Consider the following 16,833-nt stretch of genomic DNA (forward strand, 5'->3'; position numbering starts at 1 on the left):
ACAAAAAATTGATTAGGCAAACATAGTGAATCAGGCTATTAAACACCATACAAATGAGGAAGTGCAACTAATTTCAGAGACAAAGTGGAGAAAATGCTTCAAACTCTATATTTCCGTTTCATTCTTCAATTTCAAACCTCACATCAAATAAGGTTCAGGAGCATGTACCTGAATACAACAATATAGAATCAGAAATTTAGCTTGGGGTTAGAAGGAAATATCAGTAGCAGAAATCAGCAATGTAATAGTAACATCAACCAAAATCCAGACTTCAGAAACGAGAACACAAGTGATTCAAAACCCAAATTCGAGCCATTTTACCCAGATGCAAGACTTTGATGTTTTCAGTGGTTTTAAACTAAACAATGAGGATTAGAAAACCAAAAACCAAGTAGAATTTTGAGCAGTTTTCAACCAAGAAATGCAGGAAAACTCAATGTTATTTCAGAATTATCTCAAGCCTTAGCCGTTTCAGCTTTTTCAGGAATTTTTTGTCTACTCCCCCTCCCTTGAGCTTGAAAAAAAGGTGCCTTTATATGCAAGGTTTTAGGGCTGCAGCAATGCATTTAGTTTTGCACCTATATCCTTTTGAAATTTTTGTTTTTGCTTAAGTAACCTTAGCTCAAAAATTAGTTTTCATTTGAGTCCCAATGACACCTTCCTAGCAGCTTTCTAATTCAGTTACTGAGATTCCCTCCATCTACAATTCCTAAACTACCCCTTAAGAACCCTGTTTTTACCCCTAAAACCAGACCGGATATGGGTCAAATTGACCTAATTCAAAGTGTTAATGGGTCTGTAAATCCAGGTCGAATTCCTCTTGGCTTTCTGATTTTAAAACTCGAATTCAAATCACAAGACCTAAATTTAATGAGCCCAGCATGGGTTTCAAGGGGGAACTCAGAACTTCATCTCTTTTTTTTATTCAAAAACCAGATAAAAGATGAAATAACACCAAAGAAAACAAAGCAATTAAAATAAACTTATTTACTTAATTTAAAGCATGCAAGCAGAAAATGATTGAAAAAATGAAAACAATAGAGACAACCAGAATAGATGAGGCGAGAGAATGAAAACTGGAACCTTTGAACGAAACAAAAAGAAGAAGAAAAAAAATGAAGGAAGGAAAAGAAGGATGAAAATACCTAAGGAACAGTCGAAACAAATCTTGAAATCAACCCTCAAGCCTTCGATTTTGGCCGAAATAAGCCTTAATCGTGTGTTTTCAAACGAAAACACACGAATAAGGTTAACTTCGACCTCAAATCTTCAATAAAACTCACTGATTTGAGTTTTGGGAATTTACGGTTCATGCCTTCAATTTAAGATTCGATGAATTCCGGTCTAATTCGAGGGAAAAAAAGTAGAGATTGGGGAAGAGGAGGTAATGGGGACTCTATGGTGTTAATTTGGGGTGATATGGGGGTGGGCCGCTGGCTCGAAGCAGTGGAAACTAAGGCGGCGTTAGAGTTTTGGGTAAGGGTCTCTGAAGATGAGAGGGACGAAGGAGATGAATTTTGGTCTTTGGGGGGGGGGAGTTGACCCCAATTCCGACCATTATATGGTAAAAGACAAGGCAGTTCCGAGCCATTGGATGATAGAAATCCAACGGCTATGATCAACGGAATAAAACGTGGTCGTTTGGTTTACTTAAATGACCGGACCGGGTGGGGAATGGATCTGGGCTATTTTTGGACGGGTATTTGGTGAATAATGATTTGGGATTGAGGGATTTCAATAGCTTTGGCCCAAAAATCAACTTTCCCCTCATCTTTTTTCCCTTTCTTTTATTATTTTCAAATTCTTTTTAATTACTTTTTCCAAATAAAATAAAACCTAAATTAAAATCTCAAAACTAGATTGTCCTACCAAATTAAATTAGTTGACTCTAAATAATAATTGCCACAACTAATTAAATACCAAATTGAAAGAAAAACTCCCAAAATTCGAAACTCAAAATTAAAAATGCAAAAAGTGAGTTATTTTTTGTGATTGTTTTCCATTTTTATAAAACAAACTAATTTATTAATTAATCTAAAAATGTAAAATTAAACCTTAAATGCAAATGCAATATATTTTGTATTTTTTTATGATTTAAACAAAATTAAACTTGCACACAAAATGCAAACAATCAGGAAAATTCTACAATAATTCCTAAATTAACACATAATTAAAAGGAAAAATCTAGTTTTGGGAATTCTATGGGAGTAATTCATGTGAGGCAAAAATCACGTGCTCACACTATGTTGTTTGAATTCTTTCCTTATTTGTTACCTGCTTTCTACCGTTGGTAAATTACTCCCTTAATTAAGGGAGACTTGGCTGATTTTCATTCTTAATTAATTCTGTAGTTCTATAATTGTTGAACAATTAATTCTTGCCTTATTTACCTAGCTTTCAAACTACTATATATGCTCTCTTCTCTTTTCATTACACACACGAACACATTGGTTCAAAACTCTCTCTCTCTCATACTCAAAACTTTCCACTCTCTTTCTGTGATTACTTACTACTGTTCTAAGTTCGCCGGCTGCAAGTCAAGGCTAACTATTGTGCTCTCCTATTCTTCACTTTGTGTTTACTATCTCTTTACTAGTATGTTCTGATTTCAATTCAAGTCCCAAAACCACTATGTCTCTTTTACTACTTCAGTTTATCATGTTTCAGATTTGTTTCTATCTATGGTTCTATTGTTCAATGTGTAATTGACATGTTTACATTATTGCTTCATCTAGCATGCTAGTCTAATCCTCTTAGGGCATCTCAGAACATGTTCTACTCCCTTGGTAGTCTGTTTCAATACGACTCTACCCTGTTTTGAATACTTGTCTACTTGTTATCCAGTTTTGATATGCATTTACTTTGCAAACTGATCTGTCACTTTAAATGTCTGATTCTATGATTGTTTCTGAAATCCATACTGTGTTGGTATCACTAGCTATTCCCTAATCCCATAAACCCCCACAAGAACTGCTATGCTCCTGTAACTATGTGTTTACCTATATGACCTATGTGTCCCCAAATCCTTTTACCCTTGTTTGTGGTTGTTGAACCTACCTTGGTTCTATGTTCTTTGGCTGTGTATGAACCTATTTTGGGTGTTGTGTCTGGTCTGTTGCTTACTACTCTACTCTCTTTTCAAAACTGTCTCTATTGTCTTTTACAAAACTATTTTAACAAGTCTCTTTTCAAACTGTGTCCCTGCTTAAATATTTTCAAGCACTTTCACATCTACTCTTAGGTTTTAAGTTCTGCCCCTCTAATGTGTGACTGCTTAGGGATCCCCATGAGATCCCTCTAAACTCTAATACATTAGAGTTGGCCCTTCTACACTGCATTTACTCAACTATGACTATGAAATCTAGGTGTGAGCACTACCCGGGATCCCTTGAGGTCCTTAGGGAATTCTAACACACTCGGATTATGTGAAAAGCTGTGAGGCAATCTGGTATTGGAAATTTTGGAAATCTGGGCCTACTTCCAGGCTCCCTATAGTATAACTTCTTATTTTTCTTATCTACTTATGTAATTCATTCGATATTGGCCTGTAATAATTTGTTGTAAACATGTTGGGAATGGATAGTGAAAAATGGGAGGGTAGCTATGCATGTTATAAAAGGGGTAGAAACCATGCTTTAGGTTTACGTTTCCTATATGCGCAATAGAATCCATGTTTAGGACCAACATGTGCAAAACATATCATAGACCATGCTACCTAGGTTTTTTTTATGTATGTTGTTTCAGCATCTCATGTTGACATTCTTGCTATCACTTAGAAATCATGTTTCTAGGTATTAAAATAAAACTGCTACTCCTGCACATTTGACAGCATGCTCTACATTGTTGTAACCTTTTTATGCATTTAGAAATCATGCTTTAGGAAACTCTGCAATCATGTCGTGCATATTAGAAATCATGCTTTAAGAATTCTGCGTATCTTGTAATCATTCTGCATTTATACGTGCATATTAGATACCATACTTTAGGATCTCATTCGTACTTTCTCAGTCACACCTATTGTAAACTACTGATTATGAAAGATGTAAAAACAACTTCACATTTGATTATCCTATTTTAAATAAACTGGTAATAATTCATGTATTTGTAACACTTAGAACAACATGCTTTTAGGGTAAAATAACTCCTTTATCACTCTAATGGTTCTGGTAACAATTGTGCATTATCTGACGCCTAGGCAAGCCTTAGGTAATCAAGTCTCTTATAAACTAGAAACTGCCTCTTTGTGTTTATTACTTAATGATTAACATGTTTCAAAAATCAGTAGGCAAACTGATTAGGGCTCCTGCTTTTGAGTTTGTAAAACAAAGCTGCATATTGTTGTGTTCTGCTATTCACTTAGACATCATGTCTTAGGATCATGTCTAATAAAATACCTCTTGTTTGTGTTTGAGACGTGCTGCTTATGTGCGCTATTTGTAGAGGTAAACCTGGGCCTCTTAACTGCTTCTTTCCTGCCTTTATATGTTTAGTCCTACGTGTTCTTGCCTGTCGCCTAGAATTTTCTCCTTTTAAACACCTTAGGGGTTGTCTAGAACTGCCCAGATTTAGAGGTCCTAAAATACCTCCAGGACCACAAGGAATGGACAGGTAGTGCACGCATAGGACACTGCCAAGGTAATTAGAACGCTTTAGGCTATGACCAAGGGGTGGGAATGGGTAGATATAAATATGATGACTACGCGCTAATGTCACGTGTAGCCCCTCATTGAGGAGTGTTTATCGGGCATTGCATGGGGTGATCTTGTAGGCTAACCAACCTAGGACTCCTCCTTTCCAAACTCCTTTTGCTTAAAACTTTCTTTTTATGTATACAACTTGTTCAAATTCCTTGTCTTATTATCTGAGTCATACAATGTCCAACATGCTTTATTTGCAATTATATGTTTATATTACTTATTCGTTAAAAGACTAATTCATAAGTATAAGTTCAGGCGGGACCCACAGTTGTGGACCGAGAGGGGTGCCTAACACCTTCCCCTCAAGGTTATTTCGAGCCCTTACCCTATATCTCTGGTAATGCAAGCCAATCCAAGAGTTAATCGCTCTAGGTGACCTAACGCACCATAACCCATTAGGTGGCGACTCTTCAAAAATACCCAATTTCCAAAAGGAAATGAGTTATTACCCCCTATAAATGTCGAAACCCGGACCTTTTCTTCCCCATAAAAAAAGGAAGGGAAAAAAGGGAGCACGACACACACACATGGGCTCAACCCCGTACATGTGCACCACCCATAGCACGTATCTATCACAAATAACTCACACAATTAGTGCCTCAACCAAGTTTAGATAAGACACTTACCTCAAGCAAGCTAAAACAATACTCTAGAAGCACCATCTTGCACGAATCAACCTCCGAACTGCTTGAAACTAGCCAAAAGCAACTCAAAAATATCAAACAATACCATAAAAAACAAACGCAAATGATAAAGGTCGAATCTTTAATTAAATATTCAAAGTCAACCAAAATTTTAACTTGCCCGCACCTCAGAACTCGACAAAACTCATAAATTTCGATAACCCGTTCGAATACGAGTCCAACCATACTAATTTACTCAAATCCGACTCCAAATCGATGTTCAAATCTAAAATATTCACTTTCGAAAAGTTTTGACGAAAATTCCCAATTTCTCTTTTAGATTTATTAATCAAATGCTAAAATCAAAGATGGAATCATGTAAAATGATCAAATCCGGGTCAAAAAATACTTACTCCAATCCAAATGGTTGAAATCTCCTAAAAATCGTCCAAAATCGAGCTTCCGAACTCAAAATGTAATAAAACAGCTCAAACCTCGAATATAACATGTTCTGCCTAGCGCTTTCGCACATGCGACCGCCAACCGCTTTTGCGACGTCACTTTTGCAACCAAACCTCGCTTCTACGAGTATCACATAAAATCCCGACCTCTCGCACCTTCAGAAGGTCTTCCGCTTCTATTACATTGCAGGTGCAAGGAAAGCTTCCCATATGCGTCCCTATCGCATATGCGCCTCATAGACCGCATCTACGGTTCCGCACCTATGCCTAAAATTCTGTAGGTGTGATCACACCAAAATCAGACCCGCCAAAACACTCCTAAATGATCCGAAATTAATTTGAAATACACCTGAGCCCTTCGGGACCCTGTTCGAATATACCAATAAGTCCCAAGACATAACACGGGCCTACTCGAGGCCTCAAATCACCCGTAACAACATCAAGATCACACAACACACCTCAAATCAAGCTTAATGAACTATTTAAAGTTTCTAAATTTCAAACTTATCCCGAACACATCTAAACAACTCGGAATCACCTCAAATTTTTGCATACATGTTCCAAGTGATATAATGAACCTATTCTAATTCCCGGAACTACAATCCGAAGCCGATAACATCGAATTCAACTCCCGGTTAAACCTATGAACTTTTCAAACCTTCAAATTGCTAACATTCGCCAATTGGAGCCAAAACATTCTAGAAACATCCCAATGCCAATATTCGATCAAACTTATGAACTTTTCAAACCTTTAAATTGCCAACATTCGCCAATTAGAGCCAAAACATTCTAGAAACATCCAAATGCAAATCCGATTATAGCCTAAGTCCAAAATCACCATCCAAAATCTAACGGAACTATCAAAACTCCGATCCGATATCACATACACAAAAGTCAAACTTGATCAACTCTTGCAATTTAAAGCTTCCTAATTATGAATCCTCCTTCCAAAATCAATTCTGAACCACTTGAAAATCAAGATCGACCATACACACAAATTAGAATGCACCATATAAAGTTCTTTTTGACCTCAAGCCACCAAATTGAATGCAAACCCCGATGAAATTCCTTAATGACAACATGAAAACTTCTGCCCAGCTCAACAAATGAGAAAAAGATGAGCCAACTTCATCGTCCTATCTGTAAATTGTCAACATTATCGAGATTAGCACACTTTTTTTTTTAATAACCGAGAAGTTTCCGAGGCAAATACCATATGATATGAAAGTTGGTGAATACGAATTTATTCCTCTGTCCTTATTCGTTTGACTTGATTTTATTTTGTTGTTAATGTATACAAAGTGAAACAAACTTTGTAAAGGTTTTCCCCTCGCTCTAGTGAATTAGTTTTTTCTTTTTGAACTTTTCTTGAGATGAAGTGGCCCATAGGAAAAATAAGAACTGAGAATTTTAGTGAAGACTGATTCCAAAAGTGACAGTTTGACCACTCTTTTAACTTATACTTTAAGTGTGATTCCTATAATATAAATATTCATCTAAGTATTGCAAAGTGGATTTTCTAATTCCTTTTCTTGAAAATTTCCTCTCTTTTATTTTTTTCAATTTTCGGAGATTTATGTCAGTATCACGCCACAAAATCGTCAGCAAAGATTGTGGGCATGAAAATATAATTCACAATTGACCCCATGTGGCATCCACAGACCTTTATCTCACTCCAAAAAAACAAAAAAACTCAAAAGGGTGGCATGCCAAAAGGCACAAACCAAAAAGTAATCCAAGAAAACAAGGAGGGCAATTATGGGTCCCTTTCACAATCCATTACTACCTGCCCAGGCCCCAGATATCCTGAATGGTGTCTCATTTTAGTACAAACATTCACTGCTTAATCATTTACCAACTCTATCCATTTCAAGTTATGAGATAGTTTGACTAGGCACCAAATTTAAGAATGAAAAAAAAAAGACGTGAATATTTGTGGGGTCATGATATTTGTGTGGTTATAAAAATTTCTCATTAAATGTAAAAATGGGTAAAATATAGAATTTAAAGTTGAATTATTTCTAAATTTAGAAATATGTCATTTATTTTGAAAAATATTAAAAAAAAAAGTACCTCATTTAATTTAAATCGGAGGGAGGGTAAAATAAGGATTAACCTTTTTGACAGCTAATTTAACTTCTACAATTTTCTAACATCAACTCTGGTCTTAGTACAGTAACATGTACTTTAAGAAGTCTTTATTTGTACAGTGGAGGATTTTAAAAGAGCTTTCTTTCATAAATTATGAGTGTTGGACTATTTTTTTTTTAATTAGTTTCAAAAAGAATGACATATTTTAATATTTAAAAATTCTTTAATTTTAAACTTCTTAGTTTGCCCTTAACGATATCCTCATATAACTTACAGAAATGTCATAACATGTTTAAGACATAAAAAAATGGAGAAATATATTTTTAAAGGATTTGCACTTGAAAGTTAAGCCACTTTCTGAAGGAGAGGGGGTACACTACTAATTCTATGATATTATAACCATGCCAAAACTTTTTTCCACTTTCATCTTGTTTATACTTTCCAAACAAAGAAACCTAACAACAATACCTGATGTGAAAAACATATAGTGACATATATTCCACACATGAAAATCTATGTGCTTGTTTTTTTCATTTACTGGTTAGCTCATGGTTATTGCACTTCCAATGTTCACATTGGTTATCAAGTAAGTCTTGCTATACCAACAACATATAGCAAAGGCTTCATAGGCAGGGCTTTTTTAATGGAAACTGACAACCAAATGACACCAAATTTTAGAGCTGCAATCAGTGTTGAAGCCATTAATGAGAAATACACATGTTCACTTGATGTTTTTTTGGGAGATGTGAAGGTTTGGAGTTCTGGTCATTTATCACAGTTTTACACAATAGACAAATGTGCACTTCAGCTCACTCAATATGGAGATTTACAATTGAAAGGTCAAGATGATAAAGTTGGATGGAAAGCTGGAACTTCTGGACAAGGTGTGAAGGTAATTATGAATATCTTCTAGAGGAATTTGAAGTTTTCCTCTTTTTGGCTTTTAGTCCAAAACACATACAAGTATTGTATGGATTTTGACTAAATTGTGTATGCAACAAACAATTGCCTTTTCTTATTCAAAATAACATTGCTTCTGCAACTTTGAGGCAAAAAACCAAACGTGTAGAGTTTTAAATCACTTAGTTATTACTCCCTCTGTTCCATTTTATATGACACCCTTTCTTTAATACGTTTGAGAAAAAATGAAATATTTCTATATTTGGAAACTCTTTTAACTTAAGCTTTTGGTCGTACTCTTTCTGACATGCTCTTATAGTCATAAGAAAAGTTCTATAGGTACTTTTGGTATGTGCTAAAAAATCTTTCTTTTTTTGTTTTTTCAACTCGGTGACTAGTCAAACACCAGTATATAAATTGAAACCAAGGAAGTATGTCTTTTGAGGTAAAACAACAAAAGAGCCAAAGTGTGAGTTGCCATTGTGAAACTAAATAGTGAATGCTAATATTTGGTTGTCTGATATTTGATTCTGCTGCAGAGGCTACATTTACTTGGGTCAGGTAATTTGGTTTTAGTTGATGCATTGAACATGATAAAATGGCAAAGTTTCAATTTCCCAACAAATATTATGCTTTGGGGCCAGAGACTTAGCTCAAGAACTCGGTTAACTTCTTTCCCTAGCAATTCTAGTTTGTCATATTCATTTGAAATTCAGTATGACAAGATTGCATTATACTTGTACTCTGGAAAATCGAAGTACTCGTACTGGGAATATACACCTTTGGAATTGAATGACCTAAATATTACATACGTCGAATTAACTTCAAACGCGTTGGAGATATTCAACAACGAAAACCATAGAATTGGACGGATAAAATCGGACAAGCCAGAGCCTGTAAGATTTTTAGCATTGGGGAATAACACAGGGAACTTGGGATTTTACTATTACTCAGCTGAGAAAGGAAAGTTTGAAGCTTCATATCAAGCACTAAACACAACTTGTGATCTTCCTTTGGCATGTAGACCTTATGGTATTTGTACATTTTCAGAAGAGTGTTCTTGCATAAGGCTAATAAAAAGAGGAGATGGTTTGCTTTCTGATTGTGCTGAGAATGTAACTGAGGGATTATGCGGCAGAAATGAGTCCCAAATGCTAGAGTTACAAGGCGTTACGAGTGTATTAAGAAGCAATCCTTATAAGGTCAATGTTAGCAAAGAAGTATGTGCAAATTTGTGCTTGAATAATTGTACATGTGTTGCAGCATTACATTTTTCAGTCGATGATTCTGAGGACGATCCGACAAAATCCGGACAATGCTATTCGTATGGACTAGTGAGAGGAGTTAAACAAATTGAAAGGGATGGAAGATTAAGTTATATGGTTAAGGTACCAAAAGGAACTGATCAAGATCATGGTGAACATTCTCATTGGAAAAAATGGATTCCAATTGTGGTAGGAGTGGTTGATGGAGTTGTTGTGTTACTTGTTTTGGGAGGGATTGGATACTATGTTATTCGAAAGAGAAGAAAATCGTGTGTAGATACTGATCCCAACAATTGAACTTGTATAGTTGAGAAATTCTTTTTTTCAAGATCACATTTTTGTTCATGGTGATACAAATTGTAACAGAAGTTAATTTTGACAATTTCAAATCCAAATCCAAAGGATAGAAACTTGAATACTTGCATTCATATAGAAGTGAATTGATGAAAATAACGTATGACCAATTGTCAAAGATTGAGCTGAAGTTCCAACAAATAGCAGAGTCAGGTATGCAATCTTTTCAGAATTAAATGTTATTACATCACAAAAGTTTTTTATTTCCAATTCCTAAACTGATTTGCTGAATTTGTCAATGTCTAACAGATAAGGTTATTGATTATGCCTAGTGCATTGCTTAAAATGTATATCTTAGTCATCTACAATATTGAACAGCTAAGTTGCTCCGACATGGCAGTTTAGGTGCCGCATTCTTGTCGACACGACACTAGTATGGGTGTGGGTATGGGATCCGTACCGAATCTGGCCGAACAATTTTGGGTACTTGACCATGACGAACGTAAAAATTCGAGACGAGATACAATTTGATTCCGAAATTGTAACGACCCAACTGGTCGTTTTGAGCAATTGCGTCCGGTTCGACAGTTTGAGGTCATGAGCAGCTTCATATTATGTGTATCGACTTGCGTGCGTAGTCCGGGCGTGAAACCAGAAAGCTTTTATGTGAAAATATGAAAAATATAGTAATTTCTAGAGTTAAATTTGGTTTTTAGTTGACTTTGGTCAATATTTTTGGTAAACGGACCCGGATTTGTGTTCCAACGATCCGGAAGGTACGCGGTAAAATATGAGACTTGGGTGTATGCCCGGAATTGAATTCTGAGGTCCCTAGCCTTAGAAAACAATTTTTGAAGAAAATTATTGTGCTGGTCTTTAAAGAAAATAAAGAAATGAATTAATGTTTGAACTCGTTGGTATCGGGATCGTATTTTAGTTTCGGAGTCCGGTACAAGCTTGTTATGATATTTAAGTCCTATCTGTGAAATTTGGTGAGAATCGAAATTGATTTGACGTGATTTGGACGTCCGGTTGAAAAGTTAGATAATCATGAGTTTTGAGGTTAAATTCATAGTTTTTGATGTTATTTTGATGATTTGATTGCATTAACAAGTCCGTATGATATATTTAGACTTGCGTGTATGTTTGGTTTGGATCCCTGAGGGCTTGGGTGAGTTTCAGATAGGTTTAGGCTATGTTGTGCTTGTTTTTGGATGCTTTATCATCGTTTCTTCAAGCAAAACTAATACCACGTTGAGAAAATGAGATCCAAATTCAGTTTTGTTTGAACCATTAGATCTGTATCGAAATTACGGAGCCATAAGAAAAAGAATCATCGAATTTGGACATCGTATGAGGAAGTTATGCTCATTTTCACGTCGGAAAAAATTGTTAGTTTCTGGTGTGTTCGCAAATGCGAACTTTTTCATCGCATTTACGATGCCCAGTTCGCAAATGCCACTTCTACCAGCCCTACTTTGTTCGTAATAAGTGAGATTTTTGACGAGATTTTCACCCATTTTTTAATTTTCTCAAACCCTAAAACTCCATGGGCGATTTTCCAAAGACCTAAACTTCTCCAAATTTTGGGTAAGTGTCTCTAATCAATTTCCAACTATATTTTGTGATTATATCTTAAATTTAACATCAAATTCATGAGAATCTAAAGGAAAATTTGGGAAAAATTGTGAAATCTTTCAAAAATATAAAATGATGATTTGAATGACCAAATGGTATTGGAATTAGATAATTTTTGTATGGGTGAACTCGTAGCGGAATGGGTGTTCGATTTTTGTAAATTTTATCGGGTTCCGAGGTGCGGGCTCAGGGAGTTGACTTTTTGCAAATTGTATAAGAATCATAGTTTTGTTAATTGAAATTATTTTCTCTTGCATTGTTAGATGTATTTAAGTCGTTTTTGGCTAAATAGAGTCGAGCGTAGATAAATTGGTAAAGGAAAAGCTAAATTGAGCATTGAATTGGCCGGATTGAGGTAAGTATCTTGCCTAACCTTGTCTGGGGGACTTCCCCTTAGGATTTGAGTCTTCTATACTAATTGTAGTCCATGCATACGAGGTGACGAGTGTGTGCTCAGACTTATCTGCGGGAAATTTGCTCTAGGGTTCTTAGGTCCTTATGTTTATTATGTGGAAAGTAACCCGTTATAATTGGTTTTCCTAATTTCTTAAATTTCCTCTATATGCTCCATATGATATTATTAGCTTTCCTCTAATTCTACGTGTTACATTGACCCTTAATTGCCGTAATTGAAGTGATTGCCTTCCTTATTGTTTTGATACTCCTTGATTGTAAGTTCCTCTATGATTTCGTGCAAATATGTTACATGTCCAATTATTATGGTTACCGGTGTAGCTATCACGTGCTTATTATGTCTTGTTGTTTTGTTGAGGTTATCGTACTTCTTGGTTTTTCCGTGACCCTTATTATGTATTGGTGACTCCCTTGCTGGGACGTTATTATTTCTATTGTTGACTCCCTTGCCGGGATGTTACCGTTTCTATTGATGATTCCCTTGCCGGGACGTTATTGTTTCTATTGTTGACTCCCTTACTGGGATGTTATTGTTTCTATCGTTGATTCCCTTGCTGGGATGTTATTGTTTCTATTGATTGATTCCCTTGTCGGGATATTGTTGTTTCTACTGTTTGGGTGAGGAAGAGTGATAAAGCACGAAGGGTGATGCCGTGCACATGTATATTTATATTGATTTGGACTGTAGTGCGGGATACCAGCATAATACTCCAGCATAATATACTGGAGTTCCAGCATAAGTATACTGAAACTCCAGCATATTATAATGGAGTTCCAGCATAAGTATACTGGAACTCCAACATATTATAATGGAGTTCCAGCATAAGTATACTGGAACTCCAGCATAATATACTGGAGTTCCAGTATAATATACCGGTCCAGTATAATATACTGGAAGTTCATATACAAGTGCTCCAATCTCCAGTATATTATGTTGGAACTTTTCGCGGGTTGGAATTCCAGTATAATATGCTGGAAGTTCATACATAGGTGCACCGATCACCAGTATATTATACTGGACCAGTTCCTGTTGCAGCAAAATAGTGGCTATTCGATGACTTTGCAAACACTGACTATTTTTGAATGACCAGTCCGAAAACTGGCTAGCCCATGCTATTTTAACACGACAAACACGCAATATTTCAATGTCTTTTGAGGAAATTACACTATGTCCAGTACCGACTAAATTACTGTTTTGCCAATATTTCAAAGGTAGCTTAAGGTGGCCCTTTCATTTTAGTTGTGACCCCACAACTTGCGGGCTACAAGTCAGTAAAAGGAAATTCTGTAATTTGCTAATCCCTCTCTCAAGATAGATCAATTTGAATAGGAAAAGGCATATAATGTCAAACCGGAACCACTTTTTAGAATCACATTGCTCTTTGAAAAATCTACATCTACGAATTGCAATTCTTCACTTCATCACTTTACGTTATCTCTCCAACTTTTCTCTTTATAGTTTTATTGGATGTCCCCGAATGAACCTTTCCCAGATTATTTGCATCGTTCACTCCTATTTAAATGGGAAAGATTCATAATTACACCATTTATAAAATGCATAATACATAAATTGTGCCCTAAATTTATCCCAAAACTTCGGTTGAAGTGATATTAAAACCCTCCTAAAAAGCTATTACCAGAGTTTGTTTTGGCGGTATATACACACGCTAACACGTGTTATTTGCACAATTTTTTCATTTTTTAATATTTTTCCAATAAACAAACGCTCCTTCTCCTTTGTCTCTCTCCTTTTCATTTTTTTCTGATCTTCTCTATTGTCTCTCTCTTATTTCTCCAATAAAAAGAAGTTGAGCAGAGTAATTTCAGCAAAAGTGTAAGCCATGTCTGTTTACCAGAATAATTGCTTGTATGTTTTAACAATAGTGTGGATAAAGAGAAAGGGGTTAAATGCACGTGAATCAAAAATGATCCAAAACCCTATGCAAGCTAGTATGAACTGTGACAATAGTATCAAAGTTAAGATGAAAAGTGCAGTAAATCACCAAGACAATATTTAGGATATCAGCCAAATAGAATAACACGCTCTTTTATTAATTCAAGTTTTTCCTTCGCAATATCTTACACACAAAGATTCAGAGAGATGGGGGAGAGAGTGATACGGTTGCTTGTGTTCTAATGGGAATTTGCTTCAGCCACGACCCAAAATTCCAATCTCAGGATCGTGATGGCAGCTAACGTCCATTTGCTAGGCAAACCAACATTAGTATACAACTATTCATTTGAAACTCTTTTAAATAAAACAAATTCATAAGAAGGTAAAGCTAAAAACATCAATATATAAAGAATAAACTCCGAATACGAGTCTAGTCTAATCCCGAAATCAAGTATCACAAGTACGTGAGCTACTAAAACAAATTACTACAATCAAGGTTTGAAATGAAAATACAACTGTCTGAATTAGATAAATAATACAAAAGAAATAAGAAGGGAACTTCAGGAAAAGATAGTATGCGCGAGCCTCCACTAACCGCTTTTGGGACCAACACCAGAATCTGCACAAGAAGTGTAGAAGTATAGTATGAGTACAACCGACCCCATGTCCTTTGTAAATACCGAGTCTAACCTCGACGAAGTACCGACGAGGCTATAACAAGGCACCCACTATAAACTTGTACAAGTATAGTAAAAACAACAGAAATAGAGGAAACAACATTTGACATATAAACCAGAACAATAAATACACAACAGAGGGCCCCGTATAACATCTATGCTCAATTTCTCAGTAACAATCCGAATATTGAAACAACAGCTAAAAACAGTCTTAACATATCTTTTCTGTTGCGCCACACCACGTCATACCCAAATATATATATATATATATATATATATATATATATATATATATATATATATATATATATATATATATACCATTGCGGCAAGCAACCCGATCCTAAACAATAATACCAATATCCTGTTACAGCGTATAACTCGATCCTATACAATAATACCAATATCCGTTGCGGCGTGCAGCTCGATCCCAAATAATAATAATGCCAATATTCATTGTGGCATGCAACCCGATCCCAGTCAATAATACTGTCACACCTCCTTTTTGCGCGCCCACCCCGAAGGGTAAAATGCGTGAGGGAGTTTTTCCAATTCAAGTGACAATATTCGAAATGAGATTATTTATTTAATTCAGAGTCGCCACTTGGGAAAGATTTGGCTTTTGGTGTCCCAAGTCACCGGTTTATCTTGAATCCCCAATCGAGGAAAATATTCGACTTTCCAAATGAAGTCTGCGAACCAGAAATTCTAAGTAAGGAATTCTATTGACCCGAGGGAAGGTGTTAGGCACCCTCGAATCCCGTGGTTCTAGCACAGTCGCTTAAATTGTTATAATGGCTAAATATCTGATTTAATACATGTTATAACGTATGTGCTTTTATTAAGTTTAAACCGCTTTTATTATTATTATTTTTTATAGAATTGCAACGTCGTGAAAATGCATCTCGAACCACGTCACAATTAATGCACCCGTGGTTGTTAATACATTCCGACTCCGTTGAGATTTGAATTTGGGTCACATAAATGCGCACCCGAATTTAAGAATGTAATTTAATTAAGTCGCGCCTAAAGAGTCTAACGCGTTATTATCTTTGGGGAAGGCAGTGAAATTCACTAAACAGTCCATCCCAAATTCTAAGTATTTTATTATGACCAATTATTGAGGGCCCCGCAATTTGCATTTTTATTTGGCAAGGCTAGTCTCATTTTTTGAAAGGATAAACCTACAGCGACTACATTTTCTATTATGTTTGTCTCTAAAAATGAAAGAAAGAAACTACATGCTAATTAAATTACATGCTTGGCCAGTTCCGGCCTCTTATTAATTATCAGATTAATTATTTATGAGGCGGGGAATTGTTTCATGCCTTATTCCATGAGCGAACATGCTTTTAATTTGATAAAGAAAACTGCATACAAGATTAATAAAATGCTAAACTCACGCTAAACATTCTTCAAGTTGAGTTTAAACTAACTTATTTAAACTAGGTTAATGGAATTAACTACTAGAGGACGCTACTAATGAGATTCGAACATTGTCCTATAAACTGCCTAATGGAATCCGATTTTGACAGAGTTAACTCAAATGATTAAAAGCTATATTGCGTTTGGCAAGGTTAGTAGCAGTCTACCCTATCCATACAAAATATAACTAAAAATGAAGTCTAGTTATCGATATACTAACTACTCGTGCATTCCACAAATTACATAATTATATCATACGTACAACTAAACAACTAAACAACTGTAAATCACAATATGAAGTCTAGTTATCGATATACTAACTACTCGTGCATTCCACAAATTACATAATTATATCATACGTACAACTAAACAACTAAACAACTGTAAATCACAATACTTAAACAAACTAAGTTTCAATTAAGTACGAAACTACCTACAGTATTTTCCTATTGAG

General features: G+C 35.6%; 1 protein-coding gene across 1 annotated transcript; it reads left to right on the forward strand.

Moving 5' to 3' along the window:
* Window positions 1-8,180: 8,180 nt before the first annotated feature.
* On the forward strand, window positions 8,181-10,455 carry LOC107813101 (G-type lectin S-receptor-like serine/threonine-protein kinase SD2-5). Its single transcript, XM_016638315.1, has 2 exons — window positions 8,181-8,764; window positions 9,312-10,455. The coding sequence occupies exons 1-2, from the start codon at window positions 8,378-8,380 to the stop codon at window positions 10,332-10,334; spliced, it is 1,410 nt and encodes a 469-aa protein (XP_016493801.1). The 5' UTR covers window positions 8,181-8,377; the 3' UTR covers window positions 10,335-10,455.
* Window positions 10,456-16,833: the final 6,378 nt, after the last annotated feature.

The sequence above is a fragment of the Nicotiana tabacum genome, chromosome 10 (assembly GCF_000715075.1).
Source record: "Nicotiana tabacum cultivar K326 chromosome 10, ASM71507v2, whole genome shotgun sequence".
Taxonomy (NCBI): Eukaryota; Viridiplantae; Streptophyta; class Magnoliopsida; order Solanales; family Solanaceae; genus Nicotiana; species Nicotiana tabacum.

Bases quoted from the DNA above. Each gene is read 5' to 3' on its own strand.
- LOC107813101 (XM_016638315.1), top strand. From the start codon at position 8,378: ATGAAAATCTATGTGCTTGTTTTTTTCATTTACTGGTTAGCTCATGGT. The intron at 8,765-9,311 runs GTAATTATGAAT...ATTCTGCTGCAG, and splicing joins CTTCTGGACAAGGTGTGAAG to AGGCTACATTTACTTGGGTC.